This window comes from Hyperolius riggenbachi, chromosome 2 (genome assembly GCF_040937935.1).
Source record: "Hyperolius riggenbachi isolate aHypRig1 chromosome 2, aHypRig1.pri, whole genome shotgun sequence".
Classification (NCBI taxonomy): Eukaryota; Metazoa; Chordata; class Amphibia; order Anura; family Hyperoliidae; genus Hyperolius; species Hyperolius riggenbachi.
The window spans coordinates 88926185-88945738 of NC_090647.1; the positions used below are offsets into that span (position 1 = coordinate 88926185).

Genomic DNA, 19554 nt, shown 5'->3' on the forward strand with positions numbered 1-19554 from the left:
CCATATGGGCTTGAAAACCGCCACGGCCTACACTCTCGCCACGGTGCGCACCAGTCCAGCACGGCCGTCACTACGCAAACAGCTGTTTGCGGTGCATTACACAGTGAGTTTGGTGCGTCAGTTTGAAGCAGAACTCTAATTACACTCCCTGATTGATGTATACACATGCAAAATGTTTGAAAGCACTTTAGGCCTGCAATTTAGCATTCAATGTAATTTCTGCCCTTAAAACGCTGCTTTGCGTCACATCCAGATTTCCCCCCGAGTCTTTGGGCATGTATCCCACTCCGCCATGCCCCCCTCCAGGTGTTAGACCCCTTGAAACATCTTTTCCATCACTTTTGTGGCCAGCATAAATTTTTCTATTTTTCAAAGTTCGCATCCCCATTGAAGTCTATTGCGGTTCGCAAACTTTTCCGCGAACCCGAACCTTCCACGAAGGTTCGCGAACCGGATTTGCGAACCGAAAATCGGAGGTTCGCGACATCTTTAATGACGGGGTCAGGAGTCAATGGAATCGGCTCCTGACTGGCTCACAGGGCTCTGCTGTCATAGCGATGGCAGAGTGAGTGAGCTTCAGCGACGGGAAATCTGCGATAGCGGCAGATCCACACTTTGGTAGGCCCTGTTTTTCATACCAGCGGTCTCTATCGCGAAAATGCTAAAATTTAAGATACATGTAAGCGTCCAGAGTAAAATGAGCCATAAATTACTTTTTTCCTATGCTGCTGTCACTTACAGCAGGTACAAGAAATCTGACAGAACTGACAGGTTTTGGACTAGCCCATCTCCTCATGGGGGGTTTCTCGGGGTTTTCTTTATTTTAAAAAGCACTTAGCAGGCCTGGATTTCCCTCACAGGAGCCTATAGGCACAGATGTCCTGGCGCCTTAGACTTCTCCCTCCATGAACCTACAACCCACAGCAAGCTGCACCGCAAGTGTGCTGGCCGTCCCAGCTGTCACTTCCCCCTTACTTCCTTTGCCCGACATAGGTAGCTACAGGTGCCTCTTAGTATCAGGTAGCCAGAAGTACACTCAATATTAAGTAGCTAGAGGTGTCCCCACGTATTTGGTAGCTACAGGAACCTCAATATTAAGAAGTGTCACCCCTGACTGAATGGAGATCTTATCAGTGGAATGCAGAGATCTGGGTGAGTAACCTCTCATTTACACACACCCTGGGACTCTGTATAAGGATGGAGAGGGGGGCACTCAGGGAGGGGAGTGAGCCCCCTTTCCATCATCAGGCGCCTGTAGGCACGTGCCTACAGAGCCTTATAGTAAATCCGGCCCTGGCACTTAGTAAATGGCAGTTGCTCCGTCCAACTGCCAAAAGAGTGTGCAGTGATCAGGGAGGCTGGGCAGCATCTTTGTATACATTTTTTTGCAGAGAGTGCCTTTATAAATAATAAAGGCCATGCTGAGAATCCCCTATGGAGAGATGGACTAGTCGAAAACCTATCAGTAATGTCAGATTTCTACTACCTACTTTTAGTGACGGCAAAATAGGAAAAAATTAATTTATGGTCCATTTTACTCAGGAAGAAACATACTTCTCATTTGTATGTGTTTACAAGTATTTTAAATTTTAGCATTTTCACGATAGTGGTCCTTTAAAGGATACCTGAACTGAAATGTGACATAATGAGATAGACATGTGTATGTACAGTGCCTAGCACACACATAGCTATGCTGTGTCCTTTTTTTCTTTCTCAGCCTGAAAGAGTTAAATATCAGGTATGTAAGTGGCTGACTCAATCCTGACTCAGACAGGAAGTGACCATAGTGTGACCTTCACTGATAAGAAATTCCCCTTTTTACCTCTTTTTTGCTCTCAGAAGCCATTTTCTGCTAGGAAAGTGTTTTATAGTTGGAATTTCTTATCAGTGAGGGTCACACTGTAGTCACTTCCTGTCTGAGTCAGGACTGAGTCAGCCACTTACATACCTGATATTCAACTCTTTCAGGCAGAGAAAGGAAAACAGCATAGTTATTTGTGTGCTAGGCACTGTACATACACATGTCTATCTCATTATGTCACATTTCAGTTCGGTTATCCTTTAAGGGGCCAGAGACTGCTGGTACGCAAGTGGTTAAAGTATGTACCCGTTTATTACAGCCAGCGTTCACAAAGTGCTCTTTACTGAAAATCCTGCTATCCAGAGTGCCGCATGACAGCCATACATTCACTAGCAGCATACATTCACTATCGGCACATCTTAATTGGATAACAATGCTTTTGTAATCACTTTTTCAGTTTTTTCTATATAAAATGTACTCTATTGTAAAACTTGAAACTTGTTATGGTGGATTGACAATGGCAAGCTCTTGAACGTATAAGAAGTACCTTCAGAGTTGCATGTACTGTGTATTGAGAAGCTAGGATAAAGAGATAAAGAGAAATACAAGGGATGATTGAAAAGTAAAGGGATTGATTGTTTTCTTTTCACAATCGGATGACTCTGCCGCTGGCTCAGAACATTTTTTCTTTTTTAGTTAGAGTTCTTCAAGTTCACTTTGAATACAATTGTTACAGCATTTCAAAATTAAGACATACTGTATAACAATGTTTTGTGGTATGGCACTTAGCATTGTGGCCATGGCATTTTACAGGTCATCATTATCTGAGAATTTCTTGCTTTCAGAAAATCAGTCCTTTTTCTTCTCTAGGGCTCTTCCTCTTCGAAGCAGGTCATTTCGTTGGGCGCTCTTCCACACGCTTCTCCTGACCTGGGCGCCGCCATAGACATAATGTTATTATGTCAGTGGTCGCACAGCAATGTAATTCGGGTGCCGGACCCTGAATGACTTCTCCCTCCAAGCTGCTATGACTCGGAAGAGGAATAGTAATTAACACCGCCCAGAATTTGTGCAGCAGTCTGCTTACCCTGCGCCAAAATGACGGGTTGCGAAAATTCACGTACCCCTTCCTCCTCTCCATAGGCGTACATTTAAATTGCAATACTAGAATAGGTTAAGCGCTCAAAGTCCAGTCTCTGCTGCGGTCAGATTCTCAAGTTGCACCTCATCGTATGGGGTGGGATAGTTACATCAGTGTTCCCCCCCACCAATATGAAAACACTCACCGGATGGAATGGCCGAATGGGCCCGTCAGCGCCTTAGGGGTATAGGCCACCAGAACCGCTGCAGATCTGGAGCGGAAAGTAAGGCAGATCGAGGGACCTTCTCGACACTCTGTTTTTGATACTATCAACAACTGAAATAATTTGCTGGGCACCTGAGTGTGTACCTGTGTCTGACAGACACATACTTTGAAAGCAAAGGTAACGTTCCCTGATTGGATTTACAAGAGCCCAGCAGAGGTTGCCAAGGTGGCTGAGGGGTGGCCTATACCCCTAAGGCGCTGATGGGCCCATTCGGCCATCCTATCCGGTGTGTCTTTTTATATTGGGGGGCGGGGGGATCACTGATGTAACTATCCCACCTTATACGATGAAGTGCAAATTGAGAATATGGCCGCAGCTGACTTTGAGCGCTTAACCTATTCTAATACTGCAATTTTAAGCTTTTCACAATAAGCAAGGGAGCGCCCCATTTATTTGAACTGGTGTTTGTTCAGCTCTTTCATTTTACTGTTTGATTTTATATGTGCAATTGTGTTTACATTTGTGGTCTGTGAGCGCTAGTATATAATCTGTATTTAGTACATTTAAATTGGCCGCAGGCAAATTTGGGTAGAGGTGAATCTGAAAGATGGCTTACCCTGCTCCCGCTGAAACTCGAGGACATGTAATTTGTGCACCGGCTATTGCCGGCGGCTGAATTAGCCTGTTTTATTATCTAATTTAAACTCAGGCAATCGCCGCCCCCCAAATTAGTCACTGAGGTAATTCTCCTTACAAGCTATGGCAATGACTAAACAATCAGCGCAGTGCTGCTCCAAAATTAGCTGATCCGAACCAGCATGCAGTATTTGGTTACAGTGGTATGAAACCCGGCATTTCCTCTTTGTTCTAAAAGATTATTTACAGCATAAAATCTACCGCAAACAAAAATTGTAGCAGAACAGCATTCAAACAGTTAAAGGACACCCGAGGCGAAAATAAACAAATGAAATAAACAATTGTATCTATCTTCCTTCTCCTAAAAATGACTTTTTAAAGAGAACCCGAGGTGTGTTTAAAGAATGTTATCTGCATACAGAGGCTGGATCTGCCTATACAGCCCAGCCTCTGTTGCTATCCCAAACCCCCCTATGGTCCCCCTGCACTCTGCAATCCCTCATAAATCACAGCCGTGCTGTGAGGCTGTGTTTACATCTGTAGTGTCAGTCTCAGCTGCTCCCCCGCCTCCTGCATAGCTCCAGTGCCTGCCCCCGTCCCTTCCCTCCAATCAGCAGGGAGGGAAGGGATGCAGGCGGGGACTGGAGTTCTGCAGGAGGCGGGGAGAGCAGCAGACTGACACTATAGAGATAAACACAGCCAGCTCTGACAAGCTGTTTGTCAGCAGCGTGGCTGTGATTTATGAGGGATTGCAGAGTGCAGGGGGACCTTAGGGGGGTTTGGGATAGCAACAGAGGCTGGGCTGTATAGGCAGATCCAGCCTCTGTATGCAGATAATATTCTTCAAACCCACCTCGGGTTCTCTTTAAGATATTCCACGGTTTTATTTTATGTTTAAATCTACTTTTTAAGTTTTAACTGCTGTTTTTGCTCAATGACACATTCATTGAATTATGCCAGAGCTAAAATCTATGAACTATTGACCCGTTTTATCTCTTTCCTGCTCTCAGAAGCCATTTTCTGCTAGGAAAGTATTTTATAGTTGGAATTTCTTATCAGTGAGGGTCACACTGTAGTCACTTCCTGTCTGAGTCAGGACTGAGTCACTTACATACCTGATATTTAACTCTTTTAGGCAGAGAAAGAAAGAAAGAAAGAAAGAAAGAAAGAAAGAAAGAAAGAAAGAAAGAAAGAAAGAAAGAAAGAAAGAAAGAAAGAAAGAAAGAAAGAAAGAAAGACAGCATAGTTATTAGTGGGCTTGGCACTGTACATACCCATGTCTATCATATCATGTCACATGTCACTTTGGGTATGCTTTAAACACAGGACTTTCTTCTTTAGTGGACAGCTCTTTGCTTCACTGGGGTAAGCACTGGGGTAAGCCTAAGAAGAGGAGGTGGTAACATTATCTTTTGTTTACATGACTTTTTCAGATACATTTAGTAAAGATTAGAAAACTGCCAAAAACTGAGCTGTACTGAGCTGAGAATCAGAAAATACTGAGAAGTGATCACTAGATTTTATATTTTATATTAGAATTAGTACATAATTTGCATCTGTTTTGCATTCAAGGCATGTATTTAGCCCCAGTGGGGCTCTGCATGCCTCTGTTGGGTTTCATTTCAGGTGCAGCCTTGAGCGCTGTCATTTGTCTGCTTGCTTGATATAATATACGTCCACCGAGGTCAAGGGTCACCCTATACCCTTCATCTTTAACCAGTGACATTGAAATTCAATTCAAGTGAATACTGCTGTTGTGACATATATCGATTATCACTCATTGCTGGGGAGAGCAATTTTTAACCCTTTGACTTACTAGATAGATTTAATATATAAATACAGCAGCTATGCAATAAAATGCAATGGAGGCTTTCAGAGCAGATAAACTGTACTTTGGGAACTTCAGGTAGGTAGGAGGCGCCCGGTCTGGGTAACGTCATAGTACCAAAGTATCAAAAAGTATCTAAACCAATCTCTATAAATATGGAATAATTGAATTGTTTCCTACCTCATAGATGTTTGGCAGTATATAAAGGCAGGAGAAGCTTACTAATAAGCAAACGATTTTATTGGTGCACTTTAGACAACGCGTTTCTCGGCTCTCAGCCGCTTCCTCAGGTCAATACAAGTGCCTGTGTGAAATTGGGAACGAAAATCCGGGCGCCAGAGCTCTGGCGCCCGGATTTTCGTTCCAATTTCACACAGGCACTTGTATTGACCTGAGGAAGCGGCTGAGAGCCGAGAAACGCGTTGTCTAAAGTGCACCAATAAAATCGTTTGCTTATTAGTAAGCTTCTCCTGCCTTTATATACTGCCAAACATCTATGAGGTAGGAAACAATTCAATTATTCCATATTTATAGAGATTGGTTTAGATACTTTTTGATACTTTGGTACTATGATGTTACCCAGACCGGGCGCCTCCTACCTACCTGTTATCCTATTATACTCTCACTTACATACTTTGTATTGAGGGTGGTCCAGTCGAGTCCCTCGACGAAAGAACCATTTTTTTAAAAGGAGAAGCGACCGTCTTGGATACTAAAGGCCGAGTGGGGACGGTATTTCTCCACCTGCAGACACGAGTGGTTGCCTTGTTGCAACCCGCCTTTGTGAGTATACACTCAATTATCTTTCAATTTATCCATACCAATTAACAATATTGCACCAGATTGGGCTCCCGGACCTCTTTGTGTTTTTTCTTCACTATTCTACTTTGGGAACTTGAAATTTGTAGACAAATAATATTAGTTGTGCACAAAAGCAAATATAACTGTGTGAGTAATAAAGGGTGGGAAAACACAATTTTATTGAATGTTTTGTCAGAGTTTTATCCGACTTTTATGATGAGTAGTGAATATGTTTGCTGTTTAAATGGCTAATATGGACTACCGGTATTGTGATATTCAGTGTTAGGCTAAGAGCCTTGGATACGAGCTCCCAGTCTTAATAAGGTTATTATTATTTTATCTTTTTTTATTTATTTATATAGCGCCACCATCTTCCATAGGGCTGTACATAGTACAAAGCAAATATTGGGGAACATACAGTTGATACACGAGACGTTCAGAACTCTATACAATCAGGACATCCAGCAATACGAGTACAAATACAGTCAATGCTGATGAGTGGTTTGAGACATCACCAATACTGGTACAGGTTCATATGATAAATTACAGCAGAATAAGAAACACTAGAAGGAGGGCTCTGCCCTTGTGAGCTTACAATCTAGAGTGTAGTGGGTTGGAGACATTAGGGAAGGAGACACAGGGGTTAGTAGATGAATCTGTGAGCCTTCAATTCTACTGTAGCAAATTATAGGCTTATCCTTTAGGTTGATGCATATTATGCTTGTTAGCATTATAGATGTTGCCCCATTAGTTTTAAGGCAAATTCTTTACAGAAAAGCCTCTGCATAGTGATTGCATCCACCCAGAAAACTCTATATTTTTTGTAAATAAATACCTCTGTCTTTTATTTAGCTGTAAAGGTGTGTACACACGTCGCTCAATGGGGATCGGGATCCAATCCCCTAGTGCAACATCACTGGCTGGCCTGTACAGACGCATGTCAGCTATGTAGCTGACAACGCATTCTGTGGCTATGTGGGGGGGGGGGGGTGAAGGAAGACGATGCAGCATGTGTGTGATATCACTCAGCGGGCGGGGGAACGGCGCAGACAGTGCGATCAGCAGTTGGGGGGAGGGGTGAGTTGATCCACCACCTGGAACTTCCTCCAGGCCCCTTGAGGCCGCTCGGTCCTTTGCCTTCTCTTCGGGATGCTTCTTTCCCCAACTGGACGGCCTGGTATTCTGTCCGAGTCGCGCATACTCGGCTTCTGCAGATGCAGAACACTCCCAACCACGGGTGCGCGATGAAGTGTGATTTGGACAGGATACCGGCCATCCAGCTAGGGGACTGGAGCTGCCCAGGAAGATGGAGAGGGACCAAGCAGTCCTCAAGGGAACTGGATGAAGCCCCAGGTGAATATAAAACCTGAGATGACTTTCGTCTCAGGTTCACTTTAAGATGAGGTGCTGGACGTTGCATGGACTGCATTTTGTTGCAGTTGTGCATTTAGGCCGCGTGTACGTATGAGCATGCAAAGGGTTACTGATTTGTACATCCTAGTTGTAGTGACAATATTCAGAAGGCACTTGGCTTCCCTCAGTGCTGAACAATGCCCACGTGACGTGTACATATATTAATGTGTTTACGCAATTCTGTTATTATGAAAAGCAATCTTGTGAGTAATCTCTAGAGACACCTTTACCTATTCTTCCTCAAGAAAACACATCAGATTTTCATCTAATCTGATTCACTCGCTGACAGTTCTCAGTCCAGCCCAAAACTGCAGATTCTCTGAACATCTGAGAAATGGCAACAAGGAAGTAGAAATAAACAAAAGATCAATTTGAACTGCGTCTCAGGAAGCTTGCCAGGGTTCTGTCAGTGATGTGGCCATCCAAGCATGGTGTGCGGAGTTCAGCGCTGTGCTAGCATAATCAGCTCTGCTACCCAATTTGAAATAAATTGTACACTATAAAATTGTACACTATAAAAAACACCATTGTTTATATCTGTTGATAAATTCCTTTCTTTGAAACAAGCCCTCATTTTTTTAAAGACCTGCAGAGCCGCATAGTTACAGTCACTCAGAACGATTGTTAGTGATTGTTCCAGATGACAGCTTAAAGTGAAACTGTAACCAAGAATTGAACTTCATCACAATCAATAACTAATACCCCCTTTCCCATGAGAAATCTATTCCTTTTCTCAAACGGATCACTAGGGGGCTCTGTATTGCTGATTTTGTGGTGAAACCCCTCACAGCGCTGAGGTCCTGACGTCACACTGTGAGAGCCTTGTTGCATTGTGGGAAATAACAGCTGTTTCCAACTGCCAAAAAAACAAGCAGCCTTTTCTCCCAGTGACATTACCTGCCAGCAATAAAAATGTCACCATGTGATAAATGTCTGAATGTAAATCAGGGAGAGAAAAGATTTTACAATGGGCAGATATTGACTACGGTAAATCATTTTATACATAATTATTTTAAAAATGAAGCACTTTTTTATTACATTATTTTCACTGGAGTTCCTCTTTGAGGCCGGTTTCACAGTTCTAACCGCAAGAGTAGGTGAAGTGAGGAGCACCTTAGCATAGATGGGTGTGCCACGACCCCGCCCCAGTGTCTCTTGGGACCAGTGCAGTCAAAGAGATGAATGGGTCGACACCACCAATAGTAAATAAAGCTCTTTAATGAACCAAAGCACAGCAGTGACAGACGCTGTTTCGGGCTTACGTAGGCAGTCTGAGGAAGGGCTTGTCAGCCCGAAACAGCATCTGTCACTGCTGTGCTTTGGTTCATTAAAGAGCTTTATTTACTATTGGTGGTGCCGACCCATTTATCTCTTTGATCACAGTTCTAACCAGCAGTACAAAAGAGCTGTGATGCAATGATTGCATCGCACTGCTAAAAATAGCCTAGGCAATGCGCGGTAATCTCCCTTCTGGCTGCAAGCCAAGCAGGAAGTGAGGCACTTTAGCGCACAATTACTGTGACCGGCATTTGAATTGCACGGAAGTGTGTTGAAAAAACACACGCTTCCGTTCCTGCGCGCCACAAACTCGAACACCCAAAATTGAAAAAAAAATGCATTGCCATAGGCTTATGTAACTTCCGGTCACTGGACGTCACCGCACAAGCCGGCCCCTAACACACTGTTGTCCGCATGTCAAATCGCCAGGTATGAAATGCCCCTTCAGACTTACACTGGCATAGCGTTATCCTGCAGCAAAATAGGGGAAACGCACTGCATCAGTGTGAAAGGGGCCTGAGGCTTGGTTCACTTGGCGTCTGTGGGCGTCCGTTGTCGTTTACCGCAGCGATCGACCATTGCCTGCATTGAGATGATAGGGAAAATAAATCCTGGCACATCGCCTCAAGTTAGGACATTTAAATACGTTATTAGGGAGGTGCTAAAGGGGGTGTGGCCAGCAAAATGGCAAAGTCAGTAACCCTTCGCACACTCACATGCAAATGTTCATACAAATGGATTCAAATCAGTCATCTAGGAACCACTGCTATCCCTACAGCTAAGTTAAAAGTCGTGGTACTGGTACAAAAAATACATTCTCTTGCATAGTCATCTACACTGCGCAAAAGTACCCTGTAATAAATATTTGTTGGTTGCTATGGGCAACAACACCACACCTTTGTTCGGCACCATATCACAGAACGTGTGATAACTTGACATTCATCACAGCAGCAGCAATGGAGATCGAACTGATAGATGTCTTCAAACTTTAAGGAGTTTATTTGACAAGATAGACATACAGCGGAAATGCAGTCATATGTCTTTAAGGGTGACTCTGCAAAGGAGGAATCTGAAGTTGCATTTCATGGCATCTTAAAGCAAGTCTAGTACCGGCTTTAGGTTCATCTTTGTTACCTCATCCTAAGACCAGTGCAGCCTATGTAAAAAGATACAGGTGTAGAATTCGTAACTCTGGCCCTGTAACATGCATAGTAAGACATGCAAACATTCATTGCATCAAACCTATCCAAAGATTAGGAGCAAACATCCTGATGTCCTCTCCCTCCTTTTGCATTGAGATGACGGGATTGTTCATCTCAATGCATTTACCATCATTTGCCGGTGATTGTGCAAATGTCCTGTTTGTTGGAAATTCCTGGGACTCTGCACGTAGCATCCCACGGTGGTTGCTTTCAGCACTCAAAACGTTCAAGACGAACGATGGGAACCAATGCCAATGCTCGGTTGCAGAAATCGTTTAGCCTCGGCTAAATGGAAGCCTGTGTGAACTGGCCCTAAGGAGAGATTGCTAGACACTATGCTTGGTTGCAGCCAAATATCCTGTTGTGTTATATGGAAAGGAGCATACCTCCCAACTTTTTGAGATAAGAAAAACACTTAAGCCACACCCCTAATCATGCCCCCGATACACCTCTAGTGACGCATACCATAAAGACTCCAAAAGAAAAATATGTTGTTTTATAATTCAAAGTACACTGATCCTTTCTATCCTGGTTCATTTCGTTTTATATTAACATTTGAAATTTAGAAATATATCAATTTAAAGGACAGAATTAAAGTTAAGAGTCATTTAAAGGGACACTTAAGCCTAGAAAAAAAAAATCATTTTTACTCACCCCGGGGCTTCTACCAGCCCCCTGCAGCAGTCCCGTGCCCTCGCAGGCTCTCTCGGATCCTCCTGTTCCCGCCGCCAGCTACTTTCGATTCCCCAACAGGTCCAACAGGCCTGGTGACGCGTAGTCTTCTTCGCTCTCCTGTCTACAATAGCGCTAAAGCAGACAGGAACGCGAAGAGGGAGACGCGTGGCCAGGCCTGCGCAGGCGCTGTAAACCTGTCGGAATGAAATTGAAAGGCGGCGAGGGACAGGAGGATCCACAAGTGACTTCGAGGGCATGGGACGTCTGCAGGGGGCTGGTAGAAGCCCAGGTGAGTAAAAATGATTTTTGTTTCTAGGCTTAAGAATCCCTTTAAACACATTTTTCAATAGATAAATCACATATATTTACATAGATCTGTACATCAGTCCTGAAAGAGGGACACATGAGGAGGAAAAAAAGACAGGGGTATTGGGCTCCCAAAGAGGAAGTGTCCCTCCAAAAGAGGGACAGTTGGGAGCAATGAAGAAGGGGGGGTAAGGGTGGCAGATAAGTGGGAGGTGCCAAACTGTGTCAGGCTTTTGTGTTGGCCATTTAGTGATCTGGCACGGCGGATTGCTAAATATTAACATAGAACACCTGCACTAATGCTAGATTTTTACTCAGAATGATCACAAAGAATGGTTTCTAATTAAAAAGAGCTGGTTTCTGTAGAGACTATAATTTAACATCAAGAATAACAGAACTGGAATTTTAGCTCTTGGTCAGATCATAATTATCAACCACATACATTCAAGAATACTAAACTAGGGCTAGCTCTCTTGTGGACCTGAACTCTTGCACAGGACGAATGGAGAGAGAGAAATGCATCCTGTATGTATTTAGAGAGTTTAGCCTGTTTAATTCTCGCTCATTTGTGTCTAATCACAAATTGTAATTTGATCTCTCACCTGTGTTACATGACTGCCACGGCAGATAAGCTCATTTGAAAGCGCAGCATTGATGTCATCTCTCCTCTGCAAGCGCGCCCAGCGTCCTCTCCTTGGTAACAGCGGCATCTCTTTTCACATGACACCACTGTTACCATGGAGAGGATGCTGGGCACGCTGCAGATGACATCATCCTAGATGCTAGATCCATGCCTTGCTGCCCAGCATCACCTTTTATCACTTACTATGTTACATGTACTTGGGAGACACTCTGACAGACAGATCGTGTTCCAGATGCACGGCTATCGTCCAGCCCGTTGGTGATCTCAGGGTGGTGTACCTGCATTAGCACTAGGACTAGGACCTTGTCTACTGAAGTTTCACACACCTGCCATAGAGACATAGGATCCAGTTGTAGTAATATTTTATTGTCAGTGATAAAAAAAACTCACATAAGGAATTATTTTTGAAGGTTGCACTGTTGGAACGACAAATGTGGAGCAGCAGATGAAGGACATCAAAGATCCCTTGAAAGATGTGAAGGTGAGACGACCGACTAATGCATCTGGCCCACCGCAGAGGAGAGCTCCTGGAGATCAGACGGTCTTCCGGGTGTATAAAGGGGTGAAGGCCTTTGCTTTCTGCAAGAAGAACAGTCTTGTGGTCACTGGAGGAATGGATCGCATTGTCCGCATGTGGAACCTTTATGTGCCCGCGTAAGAACTCATAAGTCAATCTTTTATTCTCCATCAGTTGGCTGGTTACATACCAATACCCTTTTCTCATGCCTAACCTTAATTCTCCTCCACTAATTGTCCAGGCTTTTTAGTGCCGAAGGGCTTGAGCCCACTGATCCAGTTGTGTCCGCTTTTCAGTTACACATCAATGTTAGAGATTTTGAAAAGTGGACAGAAGCGGACACAACTGCGTGAGAGGGCTCAGGCCCTTACTCAAACTCACTCTCACCGCCAAGATAAATCCCTTCCTTAGGCCTAACTGTGAATGAACTGGGCATCTCCAATTGGATATTGTATAGGTAAGCACCTTTCATTGCTCCACTATACAGTAGCCCAGTGCAGGTCCCCAGCTCATGCACTGCATACCCCTTGCTGGTTTATACTATGGCCAAGTGCCAATTCCCACATGAATCAACCAGCACCACAGACTTTATCATGGTGCCCTAATGCCCAACTTGTTACTGTATAGTTTGTAGTCTTTCAACCCGCTTTCTGTTATGTCTAACATGCAATGTATGTACAGTATGTTGCTGATCAAGGGAGGAATTTTTTTTTTTTTTTTTTAAGAAGGGCATAAAGTGGTATTATACTCCCAAAACTAAAATTTCAGTGCCTACTCTTAGTTACATAAAACAACATTTGAAAGCAACCACACATTCTCTGTAAAAAAAAAAAGTGCATACTTTCACTGCAAAGAGCAGTACCAGTGATGGGCCGAAATTTCGCATATGCAAAATTTCGCATCGAAATTTGCATTTTTGCATCGTAATCGTAATGCGAAATTTTAGGGAAAATCGTAATTGATTTCGTATGTAATAGTAGTATTTCATAATTTTGTGTAATTTTTCATGTAATTTTTGCGCAATTTCGCGAAATTTTGTGCTGACTTTGGCAGTTAATATCAAAAACCCCATACATGCTATTGCTACTAAAATTGGTACACATGTTGTGGAGGATATTGAGTACAAGTCAAAAAAATAATTTTTCAAAAAGATGTAGTTTTTGAGAAAATCGATTTTAAAAATGCAAAGAAAAAGGATTTTTAAACTGTCGTTTTTTCAAGTTTAAAAACTATTTTCCTTTGCATTTTTTAAATCGGTTTTCTCAAAATGGTCTTTTTGGAAAATGTTCCTCTTGTACCCACTATTCCCTTTAACATAGGTAGCAATTTTGGTGTCAGGGCTTTGCTATTAGCCTCCAAAGTTGGCACAAAATTACGCGAAATTTCACGAAATTACGCACATTTTTATGTGAAATTACGAATGACTACAAAATCAATTTAGTTTGCAAATCGTAATTACGTATAGGCATAATTGCGAAAATTTCTGTGCAATTTAGCGAAATCGTGATTTTGATGATTACAATCATCACTGAGCAGTACAAGATAGCTAATCTCTGTCTCATCTGCAAAGGCAGAACACACTCTCTGCCTCTGTTTTTTACATCTCCTCCCTCCCTACCTCTGCCAAACAGACACATTGCCCTGGCAACAGCAGTGTCGGGTCAGCAGAAAAGGAGGAGGGCAGAGTGAAGGCACATGCCTCAGAGAGTATCAGCCAGCAACAATTACATTTGCCAATCAGCCAGAGATAATCTATCTTATATGCTCTCTGCAGTGAAAATAACCGATTTTACACACAGTGAACATGTGGAAGTGCTCTTAAAGGGAACCTATACTGAGTAAAATTATTTAAAATAAACACATGAGGTAACTTGAAATGAACATTACATAGTTACCTTGCCATCAGTTCCTCTCAGAAGCTCACCATTTTCTTCTGACAATGATCCCTTCCAGTTCTGACAATATTTTGTCAGAACTGAAATACATCAGTTGCTGTCAGTTATATATCAGTTGCTGTCAGTAATATATCAGTTGCTGTCAGTTACAGCTGAGAGGAGAACTGATGTGTCCATGTTTCCCTATGGCTCAAGTGGGCGATGTTACAGTTTAACTGTGTGCTGACCAGAAAGCTGTAATGGTGTAATGGCCATTTTCAAAATGAAGGAAGGAGAGTTCCATTGATGTCAGTAGACAAACAGGACGCAGAAGAGGAAAAAAGAGATTGAGGAGTAGACTACACGGAAGGTAAGTATGACTTGTGTATGTTTATTTTAACTTTTAATTTTTAGTTCAGGTTTTCTTTAAAGAGGAACTCCAGTGAACATTTTACTGTTGGCAGGTGATGTAGCTGCTGCATGGTTTTCGGCAGTTGGAAACAGCTGTAAACAGCTATTTCCCACAAAAGTTCGAACTTTTCTTGTGGGAGGGGTTACTTGTGGGAGGGGTTTCACCACAATATCAGTCATACAGCGCCCCCTGATGGTCTGTTTGTGAAAAGGAATAGATTTCTCATGTAAAAGGGGGTTTCAGCTACTGATTGGGATAAAGTTACATTTTTGGTCGGAGTTTCTCTTTAAATGTAATTTTAGGTAACTTTATGTAACTGTAACTTTGCTTTATGTAAGTGAAGTTACTGAAATGTTAGTTTTGGGAGTATAATCCCACTTTAAGGTTTAGATGTTCTTTAGTTAGAAATTACAGTTTCCACAACATTTACTTTGTGAACCATGACAGTTATGCTTTCAATTAATGCTGCCATTGTGGAGTAATCAGCTGTGAAAAAAAGGCAACTTGATTGCTTTTATTCAAATTTCAAAGCTGCCTAGAACCTGCTTGAACCCTACCCTATGTCTGGATGCATTAGAGAACTATTCAGTATAATCATACACAAAGTGAATTCAGTATAACATTGCAGAATCTGGAAGCGCGTAGAAGCTTGGTGAAAATGTGTTCCTTTGACTATTCATTCAACTAGTGAAATGCTGCATATCAGCAAGACCTTTAGCTTATGCCACCTCAAGGGGACAGTGCTGGAGAGTCTTATCTTGCCTAATGACATTTAAAGGGTATCTGAACTAAACATTAACGTTAAATAAATACGCTGTTCCTATTGGTTTTTGCAAGCACGGGGTTTGCAATCTGTGCTTGCGGATCAGGTCATTTGGGTGCTGGAAAAAAAGTATCGATAATCCGGCATCCAGGCGGTGAGTTGGGCATCCGATGCGGTACAAGTAGCCGATCGGTTACTACATGGGGAAGAATTCGAGGAGCTGATTGTTTATTTTGTAGATGATTGGGTACAAATATTGGTCATTTAGTGTTGGGCATTAGGAGGGGGGTTATTGGTAGGCATTGGGAGGGAATGTAGTCTTGGGCATTAGGAGGGGTGTTTAGTGTTAAGCATTAGGTGGGGAGGGTAAGTGTAAAAGTGGCCACTAACGGTCCAATTTCTAGCAAAAAATCGTTAGAGCGATCAGAAATTTTGATCGGATTGGTTGTAAATAATCTCAGTTGATGGGCACAATCGATTACAAGCATTTATAAAAATAGTTGTCTGACTGGATTTTCGTCTAACCAAAATTTGAATTTTCTTGTTGGTTGTGATAGAGAGGAAGCAAAGATTGGTTCGTTGATGATGTAGTGAACAATTTTTCCTCCGATCAGAATTATCTAATCGCTCAAACAATTTTTTGCTAGAAATTGGATCTTTTGTGGCCACCTTTAGGCATTAGGAGGGGTAGTTAGTGTTAGGCATAAGAAGGGGGAGGAGGGTTGTGTCAGCCATTAGGAGGGTGGCTAGTGGTAGCCACTGGGAGGGGAGTTAGTCTTGGGTATTAGGAGGGGTGTGTCTAGTGTTAGGCATTAGGAAGGGAGGGTTAGTGTTAGGCATTAGGAAGGGAGGGTTAGTGTTAGGCATTAGGAGGAGGGGGGTAGTGTTATGCATTAGGAGGAGGTTAGTGTTAGGCATTAGGAAGGGGGTTAGTGTTAGGCATTAGAAAGGGAGGGTTAGTGTTAGGCATTAGGAGGGGGAGGGCAGTAGTGTTAGGCATTAGGTGGGGGGTTAGTGTTAGGCATTAGGAGGGGGGTTAGTGTTAGGCATTAGGAGGGGGAGGGCAGTAGTGTTAGGCATTAGGTGGGGGGTTAGTGTTAGGCATTAGGAGGGGGGTTAGTGTTAGGCATTAGGAGGAGGTTAGTGTTAGGCATTAGGAGGGGGGGGGGATAGTGTTATGCATTAGGAGGAGGTTAGTGTTAGGCATTAGGAGGGGGGGGGGTTAGTGTTATGCATTAGGAAGGGAGTTAGTGTTAGACATTAGGTGGGGGGGGGTTAGTGTTAGGCATTAGATGGGGGGCTAGTGTTAGGCATTATAAGGGGGAAGGGATAGTGTTAGGCATTAGGAAGGAAGGGTTAATGTTAAGCATTAGGATGGGGGTTAGTGTTAGGCATTAGGAGGGGGGGGGGGGTAGTGTTAGGCATTAGGTGAGGGGCTAGTGTTAGGCATTAGAAGGGGAGGGGGTAGTGTTAGGCATTAGGAAGGGAGGGTTAATGTTAGGCATTAGGAGGGGGGTTAGTGTTAGGCATTAGGAGGGGGGGTAGTTTTATGCATTAGGAAGGGAGTTAGTGTTAGGCATTAGGAGGGGGTTAGTGTTAGGCATTAGTAGGGGAAGGGGGGTAGTGTCAGGCATTAAGAGGGTTAGTGATAGGCACTGAGAGGGGAGTTAGTCTTGGGTATTAGGAGGGGTGTTTAGTGTTAGGCATTAGGAGGGGGTAGTTAGTGTTAAGCATTAGGAGGTGGGGGTAGTGTCAGGCAGTAGGAGGGGATGATATTGTTAGAGGGATCTGTCTGTTGGCCAAATCGACCATTGTATAGTAGCCAACTTAACATATGATTTAAGGTGCCCATTAACAGTACACTTTTTCCTTCAAATTCAATCTTTTGCCACAATTTTTATGATCAAATTGTATAGAAAACTGCACCGGGTGTGGTGCAAATTGATGTGAAATGATTCTTTGGTCAGTTGGAAAAGGAAAAAATATCAAGACGAAACTTGGACTTAATTAACAAATTAAAATGTAAAACCTTCTTAAAGCGTTCCCTTAATGGGAACAATCGATAATTGCCTTCTGATTTGTCTTGATAGTTCAAATCGCATTGAAAGATTGAATCTGAAGGAAAAATTGTACTGTTAATGGGCACCTTAAGGGAGATCCTTCTGCTGCATACAGGTTGGTAACAGTACATAAAAGCTTGCACAGTGAGATCGCAGCATCACTGAAACAATATACACTCCACAAAATGTCAGTGGAGTGGGTATTAAACAAGAATCACTAATGTAATTGTATTCCTATTAAATCTAATGCATCAGAGAGATGAGCAGAGGAAAAGATTGTTTTGTTGATAGCTTCAAAAATAATTTTTTACACTGCAGACAATAAGAAGGATGAAGTCTGGAAAAAGCAAATGTGTAAATTCTTTCCTAAACTTAATTTAATCGTTAGCCATGACAAGCTGGTATTCAGCAATCTTCTAAAGCAGATTATAAGATAGGGAATAAATAGTCAGTAATTAATTTAAATAATTGATGTACCTGGCGGGGCAATTTTAATTGATTCTACTTAAAGAACCACGCCAGCGAAAAAAGTAAGCAGCTAAAATCTTATGCTCAGTACACACGATACATTTTCTGGCAGTTTTACCTGCAAGATCAACTATTTCCAACAGGTCCGATCTGATTTTCTTTGGTTTTCCCCTTTTCTTTGGTTTTCCAGTACAGCAAGATTAAAAAAACCTATGTAAAAGAGCTTGTCCACAGCTTATCAGCAACAGTAAATAGAAGCTAAAGGCTGCCATACACTGGTCGATTGCCACCAGATCGACCAGCAGATAGATCCCTCTGTGATCGAATCTGATCAAAGAGGGATCTATTGACCGCCTACACTGCAAACAGATTTTGAATCGATTTCACTATGAAACAGATTCACAATCTGTGGAGCTGTCGCCGCCCCCTGTCCGCCCCCCCCCCCCCCCTCCCCTGCATACATTACCTGATACGGCCGGCGCGAGTCCCCTGGTGTCCGCTGTCTTCTTCTCTGCTCTGGGCTCCAGCTTCACTTTTACTTCCTGTCCGGGGAAGTTTAAACAGCAGAGGGCACTCTACCGGAGCCCAGCGGAGAAGGAACAGCGGTGACAGAGGGGACAGGCACCGGCGGAACAGGTAATGTATTGCCGCTAGCGTCGGTCGTCTGACATTCGAACGCTGCTATCGACGCACTAACGACCTGCCGGCGATCGAGTGAAATCTTCTGCGCAGACCAATCAACGGTAACCATCGATTTCAGATGGAAATCGATCATTCGGTTAGCGTTTGCGCAACGTTTTCACAGCAGATTCGATCACAGTGATCGAATCTGCTGTATATCGGTGGGAAATAGTAGTGTATGGGCCCCTTAAAACAGCTGAGAAACAGTTAGATAAGGATTCTAATGAGGTTTTATTGCAAGAAAGTTTTTAGCATCAGGCCCTACTTCCACTGGGGCGCCGCACCCGTTTTTAAAATGGATCGGAGCTGCAAAGCTGCATCCGAATCGCTATAGCCATGCCATAAACGGCTATAGTGATTTGGATGCGCGTGGAGATAAACTGCAGCATGCCGTCCAGAATCGCTTCGGCATGGGATTTAGAAGTGACAGTCTGACACAGTCTTAAAAATAAAGCTATAAAACTGAAAATAAAAATGAAAGTTTTTTATATTACCAACGTTCTATTTATCATCTGTATTACACATACAATTCATTATCTCAAACGTTTATTTTCTTTGTTTGATTTTTATTTAAAAATCTGTGGATTTGATACTTCTGGCCTGTAGATGTCTCTGTGATATACTGCTGTTATACTGCATAATTGCATGGGATCTATCTATGCTGTTCTAAACTTGTTCATTCCTGTTCCTGCCTGTCAGGGCTGGTGCACACCAGAGCGGTTCTGAAGCATTTTTTAAAACGCTTGCAGGGGGAGAATCGCTTGGCTAATGAAAGTGAATGGGACGGTGCACACCAGAGTGGTTTGTTTTTTCCAGAAACACAAACTCGGGGGCTGCAGCATTTTTTAGATTTCTGAGGCGTTACTGCCTCAATGTTAAAGTATAGGAA

General features: G+C 43.0%; 1 protein-coding gene across 1 annotated transcript in view; it reads left to right on the forward strand.

Moving 5' to 3' along the window:
- The window catches only part of LOC137545617 (cilia- and flagella-associated protein 337-like), a 217848-nt gene that overhangs the window by 67841 nt on the left and 130453 nt on the right, over positions 1-19554 (forward strand). Inside the window, exon 13 of the mRNA XM_068267032.1 lies at positions 12301-12544. Coding sequence (XP_068123133.1) covers positions 12301-12544 — 244 coding nt within the window. The remainder of the gene's footprint in view (positions 1-12300; positions 12545-19554) is intronic.